Source organism: Daucus carota, chromosome 3 (assembly GCF_001625215.2).
Source record: "Daucus carota subsp. sativus chromosome 3, DH1 v3.0, whole genome shotgun sequence".
Classification (NCBI taxonomy): domain Eukaryota; kingdom Viridiplantae; phylum Streptophyta; class Magnoliopsida; order Apiales; family Apiaceae; genus Daucus; species Daucus carota.
The window spans coordinates 14,380,247-14,398,002 of record NC_030383.2 but is presented as its reverse complement, the minus strand read 5'-3'; the positions used below and the strand labels follow the sequence as shown (position 1 = coordinate 14,398,002).

General features: G+C 33.5%; 2 protein-coding genes across 2 annotated transcripts; both read right to left on the bottom strand.

Annotated features, from left to right (window-relative positions):
* Positions 1-1,039: 1,039 nt before the first annotated feature.
* On the bottom strand, positions 1,040-10,778 carry LOC108212291 (protein SET DOMAIN GROUP 41). Its single transcript, XM_017384017.2, has 4 exons — positions 10,355-10,778; positions 10,147-10,247; positions 9,355-9,453; positions 1,040-2,472 (listed from the first exon to the last, which is right to left on the bottom strand). Exons 1-4 carry the CDS (start codon positions 10,629-10,631, stop codon positions 1,537-1,539), a joined length of 1,413 nt encoding a protein of 470 aa, XP_017239506.2. The 5' UTR covers positions 10,632-10,778; the 3' UTR covers positions 1,040-1,536.
* Positions 10,779-14,031: 3,253 nt separating this feature from the next.
* Positions 14,032-17,716, bottom strand: LOC108211316 (uncharacterized). Its single transcript, XM_017382881.2, has 4 exons — positions 17,461-17,716; positions 15,635-15,723; positions 15,216-15,393; positions 14,032-14,287 (listed from the first exon to the last, which is right to left on the bottom strand). The coding sequence occupies exons 1-4, from the start codon at positions 17,629-17,631 to the stop codon at positions 14,222-14,224; spliced, it is 504 nt and encodes a 167-aa protein (XP_017238370.1). The 5' UTR covers positions 17,632-17,716; the 3' UTR covers positions 14,032-14,221.
* Between the last annotated feature and the right edge of the window lie 40 nt (positions 17,717-17,756).

Below are 17,756 nucleotides of genomic sequence, written 5' to 3'. Positions count from 1 at the left end.
GTACAATGGCACTATTTGGAATTTCCCAAAAAAGAATTAAAAAATTATGAATAATATATATAAATATAATGTAATATAATCAATTATTATATTAAAATAATATATTATCTTTATTATAATTTAAAATAATAATGTCATGTCATTTTTAAAATACTTTATATACTTGTAACCATGCATATTTTAATATACTTGTAATAATATGATGATATGTTAATTTTGAACAAAAAACTTATTTATGAACATATGATGAGATATATTTTTTAGTAGGATTTTCGAGTTTTAGTTTAAATCAATCTGAATTCAAAACCGGTGATTCAAGTTTAATTTCTAATTTGAGTTTGAATTCTGTACGGCTTGGATTTGATTTTTGAAAAATATTATTCAGTTCAGATTTGATTTTTTTATCAAAACAGAATCATACTGACGGACTATCATGTCATTATATTGAACTATTGATGTGGCTCTGTGCATGTGAACCTGTAGTTTTTTTACTTCTGTCATCAAAAAAAAATTTGAATGTGATTTCTTTTTCTTAGTATCCTAGAAATTCGGTTTTTTGTTTGAATATTGTGGCTATAATCAATTTATTAAATCCAGTTCACTAAAATAATCAAAAAATATTATAGTTCTTAATTGGGTTCCGATTTTTGAGCTTATTAAAAACATTTCGATTATTTCCGTACACACTTCAGTTATCAATCAGACAATCACCCATAGTTCAACTTCGCTCAGACAGTATGACATATCCTCTCTTAATGTAGAGACATCAGTGTGATATATGCCTTAAAGTATCCATTTTCTAACATTCTTACCATTAAAGCCTTTGCTAGCTATAAACATCAGAACGAACTTTGTGTAGATGCTTACTGAGGATGGTGACACAACTTAACACGATCCACCAAATGCTCTATTATGATATAACCCTTCTAATCCATTAATTTTAAACATGCACTATAGTCTCTATAGTCTGTTCTACCAAAGATCCCAAACAATCTCAGTCTATGAAACCTTTATCAGTTAGTACTTGTTTGTCTCGACATACCAAACTGAGTAAATTTCAAATTATAATGTGGTCAAGTGCGCTGACTAAACACTACTAAAATTCTGATTTTAAATACAGTCAACTTGGAGTTAATATGATGCTTCTGATTATACACCAGAGCAATCATAGAACTACTGAATTACCCTAATTATACAAAAACAGTAATGATGGTACAAGACATTTTTTCATGTACAATCCTGAGTAATGTGTACCTTAATATACTTACTTTGAGTCTGCTCCTTGACTTCCTTGAGAATGCAATCCCACATGGTGAATCATACCAGCCTTGAGCACACAGCAGAATCTTTTTCCCGTTATATTCCTTGGATGTGTTCAGAAGAGTACTGGGCATTCTGCTTCTGAGTGCCATACATATTTACAAATGCAACAGTCAACGGTATGTATAGTCGTTCACTCATCTTGCCATGAACAGGTTTTTTTTATCAAAAACTTGCTCACTCGTAAATTTACAACAAATTGGCCATTTGGTGATCTTAGCCACAGCAGATCTTCAATACTAAATCACCATAGAGTAAGCAATGGGCACCAAGTTGAAAGAAATTTAGGTTCCGGTTGTCATACCACTTCTCCTGTTCACATCTTGATAAACTTCTCATGACCTGATCGCTGCCCATATTAACTCCAATATCTGAAGCTTTGGAATCTTTTGTGTTCCCAAGCCATGCGAAATCAATGGGACTTTTTATATTCTTTAAATAATGGGAACCCTGTATTAGATACATCCAGACATGTGGCACGATATCTGTGATGCAGTTAAAAAAATCTCTCGATATCTGCTCAAAGTCTAAATTCTGAACATGCCTTCTAACAGAACTGGCTTCAAATTTATCCTTCAAGGCACAGTTATTACATCTAAGCTTTAGAGGTGAGATATTAGGAATAGGGTAACACCGCTCCATAGATATATTATGTACTGTACTAGTAGCAAGACTTAATAAGCTCCGCCCTGCAGCTGTCCAATAATTTGCAACAGATATAATGAGAGAAGATTCAGAGAGATACAGATAATGTGTTGCACCAGCTAGTAGCAAGGAATATGCTGCACTGATTCTGCTCTTATCAAAAGCATTTAGCTGATCGTCTAATGAATTAGAACTTAAATCCAACAATCTACTTCCAAGAGCTTTACAGGCAGAGGCCAACACAGTGTAGGCATTTAAAGAAAGATGGTGCAGAGGCTGCAGCCTAATCTTTTCTTGCAGTTCTCCTTCATCCAGTGACTGGCCATCATTATAGCCATAAGCAAGCACATGTTCAAGTTTTTCACAGCAAGACTCAGCTCCATCGAACTTTACATACTCATTTATAGCGCTATCCATATATTCAGTTAACTTTCCAACTACCCTGTCTCTGTACACTTTCCAAGCTAAAGTCAAATTGGTTGAAGTGATACCGGCAACTTGTATATCCTAGATGGGAAGCATTATTAAAAGAACAAATGGATTCTTTAAGCATGTAGCCATAAAAATTTCTCATATAACAGACCGTAGACAATGATATAAAAAGTTTGACAATCAAATAAATTTAAAGTGCTCAGCAAAACTACCTCCATATCTAGAAATTATCGTTTTACACTTTTCATGCTTTCTTTGACAAGTGCATACACGAACAAATGATCAAGGCAAATTCTGAAATATCCTTTTATAAAGATTTGCCAAAATAAAATCCCTTGTCGCCATAGTGAAACTGTCTATGACTAAAATTTGGGGTTAAATATCACTTTGGTCACTGAAGTGAGCTTCATCTATCAATTGTTTCATCAATTTGAACGAGGTCTCATCTATACCACTTTAGTAATGAGTAATGATACTTTGAACGAGGTCTCATCTGTACCACTTTAGTAATGAGTAATGATACCCCCGTTAAACTGACTTGTTGACCTAACGGAAAATGTGACGGTGCTGACTTGACACTAAGCTCGCCCATGACTGTATTGTAGGTGGCAATTCAAGTGTTCACATATGTATTTTAATAATCAGTGTTGATTTCAAGTGCTCGACCCCAAATCGCCTGCAAATCTAAAACAGCAGTAGCTCCTGCAAAGCAAGCACCACCGCATATCCAGAAGATCCATGTCAACAAGTAACCCAGCATTAATTTCCAAATATTCATTGGGAGCCGTGGAGCCATGAGAACTAAACTTGGGTTTGATTTTAATATACAATCAATTGCTTCACCTTCTGATTTAATTACTATAGCAAAAAAAAACCATCAATTATTATATTAATTGATACTCACATGCTTGTTGATTTTCACCCAAATCAACTACATGATTGGTCGTTAGGACAAAATTGTTTTATTTAATATTATAATTAAATACAATCACGAAGGTTCAACTATTCTCAAATACAAATAGCTAAGTGATTATAATCATTATTAGAAATAAAATAATATTAAATTGAATAAGTATGAATATTCAAGTATAAGTCAATAATATATTTAGACGATATTTATTTTTATAATAAAAATGGTTATATTATTAATAACTTTGAATATAAAATAATATTCTCACAAGTTATTTTAATAAATTTTAAAAATTATCACAAAAGCAAAATTAAATTAAAACATAATATGTTAAAAATTACCGATGCTTTGCACGTGATATAAGTTGGAACAATTAAAATCGAAATATTAAAAATTATATGACATGCTTTAATGAATTTTTCATTATAACAAAAAATATTTTTATAAATCTCAATACAATATATATCTCGGACATATTAATTCTTTAAGTCTTTTCACTAGATTAATCTTAAAAAGATTATTTAACGTATTCAATAAAAATAAATTAATCAAATGTTGTCTACATATTACTTAATACTTTTTTGTTTAAAAAATACATATTATTTTAACTTAAATGTAATTTTCAAAACAAATATAAATATTGCAATATCTGTAACGAGAGAATAAATTATAAATCATTTGTGCAAAACTAATTATTAAATATGACAAATTAATTTTAATATTTAATACAATATCATTATTTTACATTAACCTTCTAGTATTATTTTCACTTAGTATTGCGGTTGCAAAAGCAAGAGCCAGCCTCTCTAGATTTTGTGCATCAAAGCTTTGCCTTGGAGTTCTCCGGCAATGTCTTTATTACCATCTACAAGTTGTGCAACAAGGCCAGCACTGACCTGTGAGATATTGCCAGTTTGATTGGCACGCATGAATGAACTGCAGAAACAATCTTTAATCTTTGTTGGAGTCCACGTCAGGAATACACGACACTGTGTCCAACTGATAAGTGCCAAGTCACCATTTCCGTCAGGTCAACAAGTCAACTTAACGGAGGTGTCATTACTTATTACTAGAATGGCACAGGTGAGACCTCGTTCAAACTGATGAAAAAATTGATACACCGGGCTGACTTTAGTGACCAAAGTGATATTTAACCCCTAAAATTTGGGAGCTTCAGGTTAAAACTCAGACAGTAATACATACTTTCAGTTATGTGATTAAGCGTCTCTAACAAATTAGTTTTTTATAAAGGTTTCTGTGTGTGTGTCTAGGCCAGTGATTAAATACAAACTAAAAACCAGTTCAATTTAGTGATATTCTCTTTAGAATTTAGTGATGTTCCTCTTAGAATTTAGTGATCTGTGTTACATAAATTGGTGAAAACTTTCAGAAACTGGTGAAAATCTCCAGATCTGTTCACTTCGTCGATTCAGGTGGTGATGGCGGTGGCGGAGTTAGTGGAAGTGAAGCTGGAGATGGAGGAAGGATGAGTTTAGCAGAGGTTTGGGCGGCCACAACCGTTGTGTCGTTATTAGGTGGAGGAAGTTGAACACCGTTGGCGGAATAGTGGCGGCTCCGCCGTGTTTTGAAGTAGATTCGAGGTAGGAAAGAAGTATGAACGGAGGTGGAAGCAGCGGCCAAGGTGGGCTTAGTGAAGATGGAGGTAAAGATTGTGTTGTTAAAAAGATAATGGAAGTGGAGATGGAGGGGGTGGGCGGCATAGAGGTGGAGATGATGGAGGAGACGACGGAGGTGGGGTTGGTAAAGATGGAGGTGGAGATGGGGTTGTTAAAGAAAATTAGTGGTATTTGCTTTAGGATTTAGTGATATTTCAGCTTGGTTTTTAGTTTGTAGAATAATGTGGGTTTGTAGTGGAGTAGGACTCTATATATATACATATAGGGGGATGTTCTACAACCAAAGGTGGATAAGTTTTTTAATTTTATCCACCTCATCTTTAACCGTTCATTAAGCAGTTAACGGAAGATTAAAAAAGGAATAAAATATAAAAGAGCGTATACGCGACATTATGTAGCGTAAAATCATGACAAATTAACGTCCTCTGTTTTACGCTATATAATACAGCGGACCGGTTTTTTCCAGCGAAACCGGGTTCGTTGTATTTTAAAGCATATTGTGGATAAACAAAAACATAACCTAGCAAAACACAACCACAGATCTGATTCAAGGCGATTTTGAGGGCGATTCAACTTAATTCAACCCAAATCCATGCTATCGGACATTCAAGTCGAATTTTGGTGAGTATTTCTTGTATATGTGTGTTTTTTTGTATGTATATTTTGATTCTTCTTTATGATTGTGTGTATACGTACATAGAGTTCGAATTTTTAGTTAAATATGTGTATATGCGTTTTTGTTGAATTTAGCATTTTAGTTGATTTTTTGGCTAAATTTTGAGTTGGGGATTTGTCACTCTTATTAGTTTGATTTTGAATTTGTAGTTATATTTGAGTTTGACAGTTAGATTGTTAATAAAGTTTGAATTTTAAGTTTAATTTGGAGTTGGGGTTTAATAGTGTATATTTCGGCAAAGTTAAATATTTCTTTGGATTTGTCGATCTTTTTAGTTTGATTTCGAATTTGTAGTTAGATTGTTGGTAAAGTTGGATATTTTAGTTTGATTTTGGAGTTTAATATTATAGAATTTGGTAAAGTCAAATTTTTTAGTTCAATTTTTTGTTGGATTTTGAGTATGTGTAGATTTTGAAAAGTTGGATTTTTAGTTTGATTTGGAGTTTAATATTGTAGAATTTGGTAAAGTTGAATTTTATTTGGATTTTGAGTTTGATAGTGTAGATTTTGGTAAAATTGGATATTCTAGTTTGGAGTTTAATATTGTAGAATGTGGAATGCTTGATTTTAGAATTGGTGGTTTGTTGACGTTGAGAATAATGACATAAAAATTTGATTTGTAGATATGACGAATGATGATCGTGGACTAGTCGATGATTCTGTGCTCTATGACCAAGCTAATCATATAAGCACCATAATTTGGAACGGGGGTCTAAGGGAAAAACTGGCAATCCGTCAGAATACATCTTAATCAATGGATATTACATGAGTATCAAGTCCATCTATTGCAGCAATGGGGATTTGGGATGTTTGCAGACCCAAAAACGGTTATGCAGAACGATGTTTGTTTGGTCACAGCTTTAGTGGAGCGCTGGAGGCCCGAGACCAACACCCTTTCACTTCACTTTCGGCGAGATGACTGTGACCTAGAAGATGTATACATGTTGATGGGTCTACCAGTGGTTGGAAAGCCAATTAAAGTCGATGGCGAAGTTCCGGCTAAGAAGACATGGTTACTCACATGGCACGATTCAGAACTTACATGTGAAGAAAGGGAATCGGCCTAACATTTATGTTCTAAACTCAGCAAGTTCCCTTTCTTCGCGTGTAAGTTTTGGATCGTGCCATGTGAGTAACCATGTCTTCTTAGCCAGAACTTCACCATCGACTTTAATTGGTTCTCCACCACTGGTAGACCCATCAACATGTATACATCTTCCAGGATCACAGTCATCTCTCCGAAAGTGAAGTGAAAGGTGTTGGTCTCGGGCCTCCAGCGCTACACTAAAGCTGTGACCAAACAAACATCGTTCTGCATAACCGTCTTTGGGTCTGCAAACATCCCAAATCCCTATTGCTGCAATAGGTGGACTTGATACTCATGTAATATCCATTGGTTGAAATGAGATGTACTCTGACCGATTGCAAGTTTTTCCCTTAGACCCCCGTTCCAAGTTGCTGTGCTTATATGATTAGCTTGGCTATAGAGCACAGAATCATTGACTGGTCCACAATCATCATTCGTCATATCTACAAAACAAATTAGATCATGTCATTATTCTCAACGTCAACAAACCACCAATTCTAAAATCAAGTATTCCACATTCTAGAATATTAAACTCCAAATCAAACTAAAATACCAAACTTTACCAAAATCTACACTATCAAACTCAAAATCCAAATAAAATTGAACTAAAAAAATTCAACTTTACCAAATTCTACAATTTTAAATTCCAAATCATACTAAAAATCCAACTTTTCAAAATCTACACTATCATACTCAAAATTCAACAAAAAATTGAACTAAAAAATTTAACTTTACCAAATTCTACAATATTAAACTCCAAATCAAACTAAAATATCCAACTTTACCAACAATCTAACTATCAAACTCAAAATCTAACTACAAATTCGAAATCAAACTAAAAAGATCGACAAATCCAAAGAAATATTAAACTTTGCCGAAATATACACTATTAAACCCCAACTCCAAATTAAACTAAATTCAAACTTTATTAACAATCTAACTGTCAAACTAAAGAGAGTGACAAATCCCCAACTCAAAATTTAACCAAAAAACCAACTAAAATGCTAAATTCAACAAAATCTACGCATATACACATATTTAACCAGAAATTCGAACTCTATGTATGTATACACACAATCATAAAGAAGAATTAAAATCTACATACACATATATACATACAAAAAAATACACATATACAAGAAATACTCACCAAAATTCGACTTGAATCAAGTCCAATAGCGAGGATTTGGGTTGAATTAAGTTGAATCGCCCTCAAAATCACCTTGAATCAAATTTGTGGTTGTGTTTTGCTAGGTTATGTTTTTGTTTATCCACAATACGCTTTACAATACAACGAACCCGATTCCGCTGGAAAAAACCGGTCCGTTGTATTATATAGCGTAAAAATAGAGGACGTTAATTTGTCCTGATTTTACGCTACATAATGTCACGTATACGCTCTTTTATATTTTATTCCTTTTTTAATTTTGACCGTTAACTGCTTAATGGACGGTTAAAGATGAGGTCGATAAAATTAAAAACTTATCCACCTTTGGTTGTAGAACATCCCCATATATATATATATATATTTATATATATATATATATATAGGTTGCACTCCACACAAAACACTTTAAAAAAAGAACAACACAGAACACTATCATAACACTTTTTCTTTCATAAAAAATGATTTCTTATGATTATAATTACATAGTTAAGCACTAGCTAAACTTAATATATGAAATCTAACATCCAAATCTATCCAAATTATTAATATGAAATATTATGAGATCCAGAACAGAATCCAAAACAGAATCAAGAATAGAATCATGTATATATTCTTTACATGATTAATATCACATAGAATCATGTTATTTTTAATCCATAATTGTTGTTAAACATGCTAGATACTATTATTATTCATAATAAATGGTTAATTAGCTTAAAGTTAGAATTTAATTCAAGTTTTAGATGAGATTCTATGTTCAATTCTAAAGTGTTCTTCTTTGTTCTTCTTTTAAGGGTGTTCTGTTTTGAGCAATGCCATATATGAGTTGCACTCCACACAGAACACTTTAAAAAAAGAACAACACAGAACACTGTCATAACACTTCATTTTTCATAAATAATTATTTGTTAAGATTATAACTACATAGCTAAACACTAATTAAACTTAATATATGAAATCTAACCTCCAAACTCATCCAAATTATTGATATGAAATATTATAGAATCCAGAACAGAATCCAGAATAGAATCATATAAATATATTTTTTTGCACGATTATTTTACATAGAATCATGTTATTTTTAATAACAATTTATTATTAAACATGGTGGATACTATTATCATTCATAATAAAACTTTATTCAGCTTAAAATTTGAATTTAATTCAAGTTTTAGATGAAATTCTATATTTGATTCTAAAGTGTTCTGTGTTCTTTTTTTAACATTGTTCTGTTTTGAGCAATGGTCTATATATATATATATATATATATATATATATAGTGCCACATGAGTTGGTATCATTTCATCAATCTCCGAAGTCCGGTCTACAAAGTCATATAGGGCATATGCCGGGATTAAGGGCACATACAGGAAAATGATTACTGAGTTAAGACTACAAGTATAATCTATACCCTCAGGCACCATCCAGTCCCTCCAAATCAGATGTTACAAACATATTAAGTGCTCCATTTAATCTTACTTGTAGAGCATGATCCACAAACGCAGGGGGCAATGTGTTACACCGCCTGCAATGGCAAATAAACCGGTACTTGGACCAAAGATCTGACTGCCTGGTTTCCTAGAATAACAAGAGAGGGCATCATAAACTAGAAATCATAGAGAATCTAATCAGACAGACAAGCATAAAAGCCAACAGGAACTTTCTTAGAAGAAAGAGATTAAAATAATCCAAAAAACTTAGTCTCTTGAAAACTGTCTTGTAACTCACCACTATAATGAGAAGCAAAGCATTGCTTTTATTGACAGCTCTGGAGGTTTTAATGAAACACAAAGTTAACAACGAGAAAGCAACGTTTATTAATGAACTGAAACCCAGGTAAATCCCTTCTTTTTACATGCTATTTCCTCATTTAATTGGATGGCCTTTGTGTTGGTAAAATACAAATACAACGAGACATCCATATTGAAATAGAGTGTTATGCTAAACAGATATATGTGCACAAGCCGATGCAACTAAACATGATAAACCCTTCATAGGAGAATACCAATCCAGTAGATTTTTGTGGATTATATTTTGCAGGGGCACACTAGTTTATCGGTATATTTCATTTACGAATGTAACTTGAGCAATGTCAAAGGGGTAATCAAGTGATCAACAGCGCATTCACTTAACTCAATAAAATATCCCCAATTTGAACAATAATATCCCCCCAGGTAAGCAATATAATATCCCACATGTCAAGTTTAACTGTTGCGAATTGAAAGGGAACTAAGAGTAAATTTAACAAAAGCAAGTATAACAAGAATGGACCTTGGTTTGTAACAAATCAGTGTAAGCAATGGTTATCTCCTCACCCTTGCTAATTGCCTTGATATTCCTAACACCTATTTTCGGACCATATCTTTCCCATCCTACATCGCATAACACATGAAAAAAATCTCATTACTCTTCAATTAACACAACATTTCATTGATCTAATTTTTTCAAATTTTACGGAAAACAAAAGAAATGAGCATACCGCCACTCGTTGCAAATACATTACCACCAGAGCATTCTCCACCGAAGGAAGCAGCAGGAGCAATAAGCATTCTGGAATCATCATCAAATTCAGAAAACCGATAACAGGCATTAGGAGAACAGCTATGATTAATCCACGAAAAGGCGGGATCATAAACCGCAATTCCAACCGCGACTCCGTTCCCATCCTGCACTTCAACAGCATTGGTGATGACAACACACAGAGCCGCCTCTTCCATCACACAATCATGATCAGAGGCAGACCGAGACCCCCTCATCTTCGCAATGGCCTTGGCGCCTTCCTTAATCTCACTATAAACTTCATCATTAGGATCGTGAATCAGAGAATGACGATGCGGTGGAGGAGGCGGAGGGCGGCGCGGAGATCGGAGGAGTCGGAGTGAGTGGATGAGATTAGGGTTCTGATAGGGTCTCGGAGGGGAGAATCGTGGGAAGAGCAGAGAGAGGAACAGTAGAGAGGAGGGGAGAGAGAAGAAGAGGGAGAGTGTTGTTGATTGAGAGAGAGTGGAGAGAAGCAAACGGAGCAGTGAGAGAGGAGATGAGTGTTGTAGAGAGAGAATGTGACAGGGTATATAGGTGGTGTTAAGTCTTGCCCTATGTTGTCTATGTCCCCAATGCTTCTCATCTCCATTTTTTTCACCCCGATCTGGTTCAAGAGCAGGTCTAAAGAGATTTAGCTGGCGCCGCACAGCAAAAACAGCTTTTTACGGTGCCAAAAAATCCGGGGGTCAGATGTCAAACACTTTAAGCCCCGCATACCGTTTGTGTAAAAAGTCAAGAAGCACTTAAAAAAATTAAGAATATTTGTTTTTGTTTCATGACTTCTACTTCTTTGCCAAACACTTTAATCACTTCTAAGTCTTTAACTTGCTTGAGTTCTACTTCTTTTTTTATTTCAAGCAAAAAAACACTTATTTTTCACTTTCCAAATACAAATTTTTATATAAATTAATTTATATCTAGTCTAACATGTAATCAATAGATATAAATGAGCTGAGTCGAGATTGGTGTTTAACTTATCTAAATTTTTTGTATTGTTTGAATTCAAGTTTGTTATAAAACGAGCTAGAGTTTTTTGTCTTTTTTTTTGTCATGTAAACGAGCTAGAGTTTGAATCATTCACAAATCATGAAATCATTCGAAAAATTTCCATAATTTATTCTGTTTTCTTAGTTTAAGCTTATTTAAAAAAAATTCTCAAAAAAAAAAAACTTATTATTTTTTGATAAATGAGTTGATTGAATAGCTTATTTAAAAAATTAATTAAGCATTAGAGACTTAAATTATTGATTAGATTAATTCTAATTTAATATTAGCAAATGCAACAAAAAAATGTGCAACACATAAAACAGGAAAAAAAATTAAATAAAAATTCGTTTATTATATTATCTAATTGACTACAACTTCGAGATTAAAGAGTTGTGTTTGATCCGATTACGAACCAAGCTTGAGTTGAAACACCTTTAAAACCAGATCGGACTCGAGTTATTTATCAAACAACTTTGTTTTTATTGTTCGAGTTTGATAATGAACCGAATTGGGTCAAGTTTTCCGACACTGTTTATTTTTCTAATATTACCCTTTATTTATTTCAAAACTCATTTATTAGAATTTTTATGATTCTCAAACACCGATAAGACTAAAAAAATAATTCTGGTATTGATTGAAATTAGATGAGTTGATGTTACCTTCTTGACATAAAGATTGATACAATCACTCGGACAAGAATTATTCTCGAACAAGCTCCTTAAAAATGTGAGGCAGCGTGAACATACATTTCAAACAGACTAAAGAAAACATAGTCACTATGTTAGTATTGACCGTAATAAATTCAAGAAATATCCTTCTCGAAAGATCGTATGATCATTTCATAAAAAGACATACAAATATGAAATCTAAACATTCGCGATCAAATGACATAAGTCACCTTCTTGATTTATAGACATGTCACTTATATTATTTAAAAATCTCTATATAAAAGGTATGTGATTATTTTTGAGCCACTACCATAGCAAAATTAAATGTTCAATTTCAGTTCTAAAATCAATAAATATTCCGACACTCTAAATAAAAAATAGCAAAATTAAATGTTTAATTTTAGTTCTAAAACTAATAAAAATTCCGGCACTCTGGTTAAGAAAACATAAGAGCATCTGCATGTGACCTTGAATCTCAGTTTCTCAAACTTAACATCTTCAAGCCTCTTCTATCTGACTGAATTATAATTTTGTCAATAATTTCACATGTGACAGTGATGAATTGATAAGTATTATTTAAAAATAAAAAATAAACTAATTAAATTAACATTTAAAATTATTAAATAGAATAATAATGAATTTAGAATATGGTATAAACTAGACACCCGAGCTTTGCATGGCATGTAGGAAGCTCTTAATAATTCCTATTGAAAAGCTCAAGTTGTGCTAAAATTGCCATATTGGTGTCTCCCTCTCAATCAATTGATAGTGTGCAATGCTGGTATGAACATGAGTTTAGTTGTACTGTTCCTATGTCACAGTACAAAAAAAAATCCAAATATAACAACTCCTTGCACTCCGACAAATTCGAGATCAAGTATAAGGCGTGTTTCTGTTTGGTAGTCTTTTCACAACTATATAATACCATGCACATAGTATCAATCAATAAACAAGATTTTTGGGAACCGATAACCGAAATACACACATACAAACAAAACCTCTATACTTGGATCCACTGTACATGGCCTTGCCAGAATTTCATTATTATTGCAACTCACCGTGAGTCTTTTAAATTCTGTGATCATTCATCTGATTTGCACACACCAAATTCATCGGTTGATCGGCAAATTTGTAAACGTTGAGTTTTATTGTCGTAATTTTGTGTTTAAGAATATGTTTTTCGTTTCAAATTTTGCATTTCAAATATCATGATTTGACGTGTCATTTCAAGTTCTAAACTTTACATTAGTGTTGAATGTCGTGGATTTTAAATGAAATTCAAATCTAATTTTTTATATACTTTTACGGAGGGATATGCTTCGGATGGTCATTGTCCTCTTCGCGATCGTGTGCGGGAGAGATACGTAGCGGTGGTGGCTGAGGATTCCGGCGACGACAGTTCTACGATCGGTATGGGATTCGGTTTCAGAAAAGGAAGGCGTTAATGGGCGTTAATTGTGCCTAATAATTGAGGGCGTTAATTGTGCCTCTTAATTAAGGGAGTAAATTGTGCCTCATAATTGAGGACGTTAATTGTGCCTTATTTGAGGGCGTTAATTGTGCCTTAATTGAGGGCGTTAATATTTTATTAATCGTGCCTTAATTAAAAGTTTAATTGTCTCAATTATGAGTTATCATAATTGTGTGAATATTTTGACCATCATATGCATATACACGTGATTTTATTAATTATTGGATATATTTTTAATTTTTATAATATATATAGCGACTTATATTCTTCTTGTTTCCTTTGTTTTATTTTCACGATTCTTGGAAGAAGAAGGGTTTTTCTTTTCGGACATTAAAGTTTTATTGTCTAAATTTCCCCGGTCATCTTGCATGTCCGACGGTTAGATAATAAGCTTTCTTGAATGAAAGAATTATCACGGTGAATTGCCAATTCTTGTGAGATTTATTCTCATTTTCAAAAAAAAAAAAAAAAATTGATAGTGTGCAATGCTGGTATGAACATGAGTTTAGTTGTACTGTTCCCTATGTCACAGTACAAAAAAAAATCCAAATATAACATCAAAGTGTACTAAACTTCAGTCAGACTACTCAGGCAACTTTAACATAATTTAAAGTATAATATTGTGATTTGAATCTGATGATCAACTCGAAACTGCTTTACAGTAGAATTCCCTCGACACTTACTGCTTTACTTTCAGTGTGGTCTCAATCCGCTGAATAAGCTGGCTTGCAGTCAAAGCACCCTCCTAAACATGAACAATTAGATACTGCTTACAACCAACAAAATGTAGAACAAGAAAACCAAGCAAAGAGAAGGATGCTGCAGTAAATTTTTTGGGAGGGAAGATTATTCAAGTCCATAAACATGTACAGGAGGACAACACTAACTGAATCAATTTATCATTATCTGGGATTTTGCTGGTGACAAGCTAATATCCATAGTAACTAATCTCCACAGGGCAGCTCGTAAATGCTCTATATAAAAATTTATCAGGTTTGTCCTTATTCCATACTAGGCTATAACCCGTGCGATGCATAGGTGATTTTTATTAGTTAATAATTTTCTTATGTGTTTTTAAAATAAAATTTTATTTTAATATGTTGTTGATGGGATTCAAACCTTATACCTTTAGTACCATCATAATGAAATATAAAAAATTCAATCTAATGGTTCTAATCAATTTGATTTAGGTATTCAAACCGTTATAATGCACTGTTGTACCAGACTACAATCAATGACCAAACTTTTGTATGTTTAGCTTTAATAATACAAGATAGATATTTCTAGAAGATCCATGTCCAGTAAGGGAAAGTTTAATAATTTGACAAATAAATATCTGAGTCTCACTGCTTAGTCAATCCATTTGGTATGCACAGAGCTTTGCAATGTCTGTTAGCTCTAGGAAGACAGCCCGAAAGGTACCTGAAAGCCTCTAAATTATAGATTGTGCTTCGGCCATTTTTTCTTTTGGCTTCATTAGGATGGCTTCAAATTTATTATCAACATTTCCCTAACACTGGAACACGTCCAGATCTTTTAATTAGTTAGTTCAGAACCCCATAGCCTCCATCAATCTCATAATTGACCAATATTTTATTTTCCAGTACCCAAACCAATATAACAAAACCACAAAAATGGAAGCCAGAACAATTAAAAGGATGTGCTTCACTTACCACGCGATCACAGGGTTTCCCATCCTTAAAAATGATCATAGTTGGCAATGCCTGGATGCTGTATTTATCTGCAATGCCTGGGTACTTCTCAGTGTCAATTTTTACAATCATAATTTTGTCTTCCAAAGAAGCACTAACTTCATTAAGGATAGGGACCATCATTTGACAAGGACCACACCTGCAAACCACAATTAAAGGTTAAGTTTCACTCAACGCACAGCAAGTTTACCTGTTATGTTCATTTCCCAAATCAGACTAACTAAGTAGTAAAACTTTAATAATCGATGTGTCATGTGTGTGTAGAATACGTATCTAAGAATATCTCTTTAAACAGAAAGAAAGAAAAATGATTCTGCATGACACACACAGTTTAACCATTTCCAGTTTGGAAACATGTAGAACAGTGGAAGCAAACTTACCAGGTTGCATAGAAGTCCACCAGTACAGGTTTTTCAGAAGTTGCCAGCATTTCATCAAAAGTTGAAAATGATTGCTTCTTTGCTTTAACCTATGTAACAAACAGCAATGCAGCCATTATTTCTAAATTTTGTTGTTAAAGAAGATTAAATTATTGACAGAAACATAAGGGAGCATGTCGATTGTTGATGGGAATGGAGAACAGCTTTGAATATAAAGGAATGGCAATTGACTTGAATTCAAATGGAGTATGTTGACAGTTTCTCCTTCCAACCATTTGAACCATCAACCAAACACTAACATGTGTAAATAAGATTCGATTCCCATTTACCAAATGATCTCTTTTAATGAAGAACTCAAATAATATGAAACTGGGATATGTTACAAGTGATCAAGGCTTCTATAAGGATCTGAAATGATTTGCTTTCATGTTCAATGAATAAGAGGTAGCGTGTAAGACAAAAAACTTCAGGAGGGTGATAAATAGGATGTGATAAACATAGTCTGCCTGCATGAAGGATTATAAAAAGAGCTTTTGAACTCTGCCTAAATATATTGTTGATGTCATGCTATTATAGAAATCTGCCCTTTAAATTTCTTTAAGTTTTGCATGTGTAAATAATTGGCTAAAAGGTTTATACGAAAATACATTAAAAAAAGGGACAATGGTGCAAGAGTGTACATCCAAACTACCAAAACAAAATAGTTGCAAGATAATAATTGGAAGCTTGATGTCCGAAACATTTTAATCGATTTGCTGACTCTAGTGCTGCCCCAGTTCTATAGTTTACCTCTACCCGACTAACAGACACCGGTATGAACACTTGACATTTCACATTGGGAAAAAAGGTGCAAACTTTCAAAAAATTGCCTACTTTCACACTGTAAAATGATACCAATTGGCCCATTTCTAGCCAAACCGAGTCCGTGTAACAAAGCTGGACTCTGTTTCAAGTGAAACCATAAGGGAAAAATCCTATGCTTTGCATTCAAAACATAATATAATAGTAAAAACATTCCACCAATTTGAGCTCATCGTTCCAGAAAAAACAACGTCAGCAGCTTCAATATGAGTAGTGCACTTGAGTTATAAGTAGTGTTGGACTGTTGGTATTGCTAACTTTACACAAATCAAGTGAGAATATAAGTAGTGTACTTGAGTTTTAAGTTGTTTACAGGGGATTTATCGGATATTTTTACAGGGAATTTATCAGACATTTTTTGAATAAATCGGAGTGTAATCAGTGATTTTTTTAAGGGTCATGTATGCTGGGGACCCCGTCCAGCGCTTTAAAAGCGTTGTATGTATTAGAAATATGTTTTATCCTGGCCGCGGGATATTCATCCAACGGCCAGGAACCTGAATGAGCATACATATGCGGACCTGGACCCTTTTTTCAAAGGATTAATCTGGTATTTTAGAACGCTGGTTGTTAGTAGTGTTATTCTCCGTAAAAATATAAAATAGAGTTAAGGCCAGAGGTGAGAATGGCAGTCCAGCGAAATGCTGAGATACTTATTCATTATCAAACAATTTAGAGTGTGAAGGAATAATGAAACAAAGTGATATGAAAAATATCCATAAAACACAAACATTTGTTTGTCACATCCCAATTTAAACATCCACTCTCTACCACCAGGAACTCTACAGCATTTTGACTGATTAATTAACGCATAAAAATCACTAAAAAACATAATCTAATAACTTAAAATTGCCAAGATTGAGATAGGCTAAGCATTAGAAGACATATTGAAAAAAGTCAGAAGTCAGAACAAAGAAATAGAGATGAATAATTTAACGAAGAAGAAGAAGAAGAAATCATAGTACCAGAGTGGAAAATGGAGGGCGTGAAGTGGAGGTAAGAGGGCGATTAGAGAAGGCAAGTTGAGGGGGGAATCTAAGAAATGATGGTGAGGTTGAAGCTGCAAAGGCCTTTACGCCACCGATATTCCACGACTGAACGCTTGTTGTTGCTGCTGTACTTGTTAAAATCGCCATCCAAGCTGTGTATTATCTATATGGATTCCCTGAGTTTCGCAAAATGAAGACAAGACACCAAATCGTTCCAAACCAATCTTATAATCCCAATTCCCGTAACCATTGAGTTATTTAAGATCTTTGAT

What these genes read in the sequence shown, in the direction of transcription:
- LOC108211316 (XM_017382881.2), bottom strand. Translation starts at nt 17,631, where the DNA reads ATGGCGATTTTAACAAGTACAGCAGCAACAACAAGCGTTCAGTCGTGG. An exon ending in GTGGACTTCTATGCAACCTG is followed by an intron (nt 15,394 to 15,634) that starts GTAAGTTTGCTT and finishes TGTGGTTTGCAG; the next exon opens with GTGTGGTCCTTGTCAAATGA. An exon ending in GGAAACCCTGTGATCGCGTG is followed by an intron (nt 14,288 to 15,215) that starts GTAAGTGAAGCA and finishes GTTCATGTTTAG; the next exon opens with GAGGGTGCTTTGACTGCAAG.
- LOC108212291 (XM_017384017.2), bottom strand. Translation starts at nt 10,631, where the DNA reads ATGAGGGGGTCTCGGTCTGCCTCTGATCATGATTGTGTGATGGAAGAG. An exon ending in CTGATTTGTTACAAACCAAG is followed by an intron (nt 9,454 to 10,146) that starts GTCCATTCTTGT and finishes TTGTTATTCTAG; the next exon opens with GAAACCAGGCAGTCAGATCT. An exon ending in TTGTGGATCATGCTCTACAA is followed by an intron (nt 2,473 to 9,354) that starts GTAAGATTAAAT and finishes CTTCCCATCTAG; the next exon opens with GATATACAAGTTGCCGGTAT.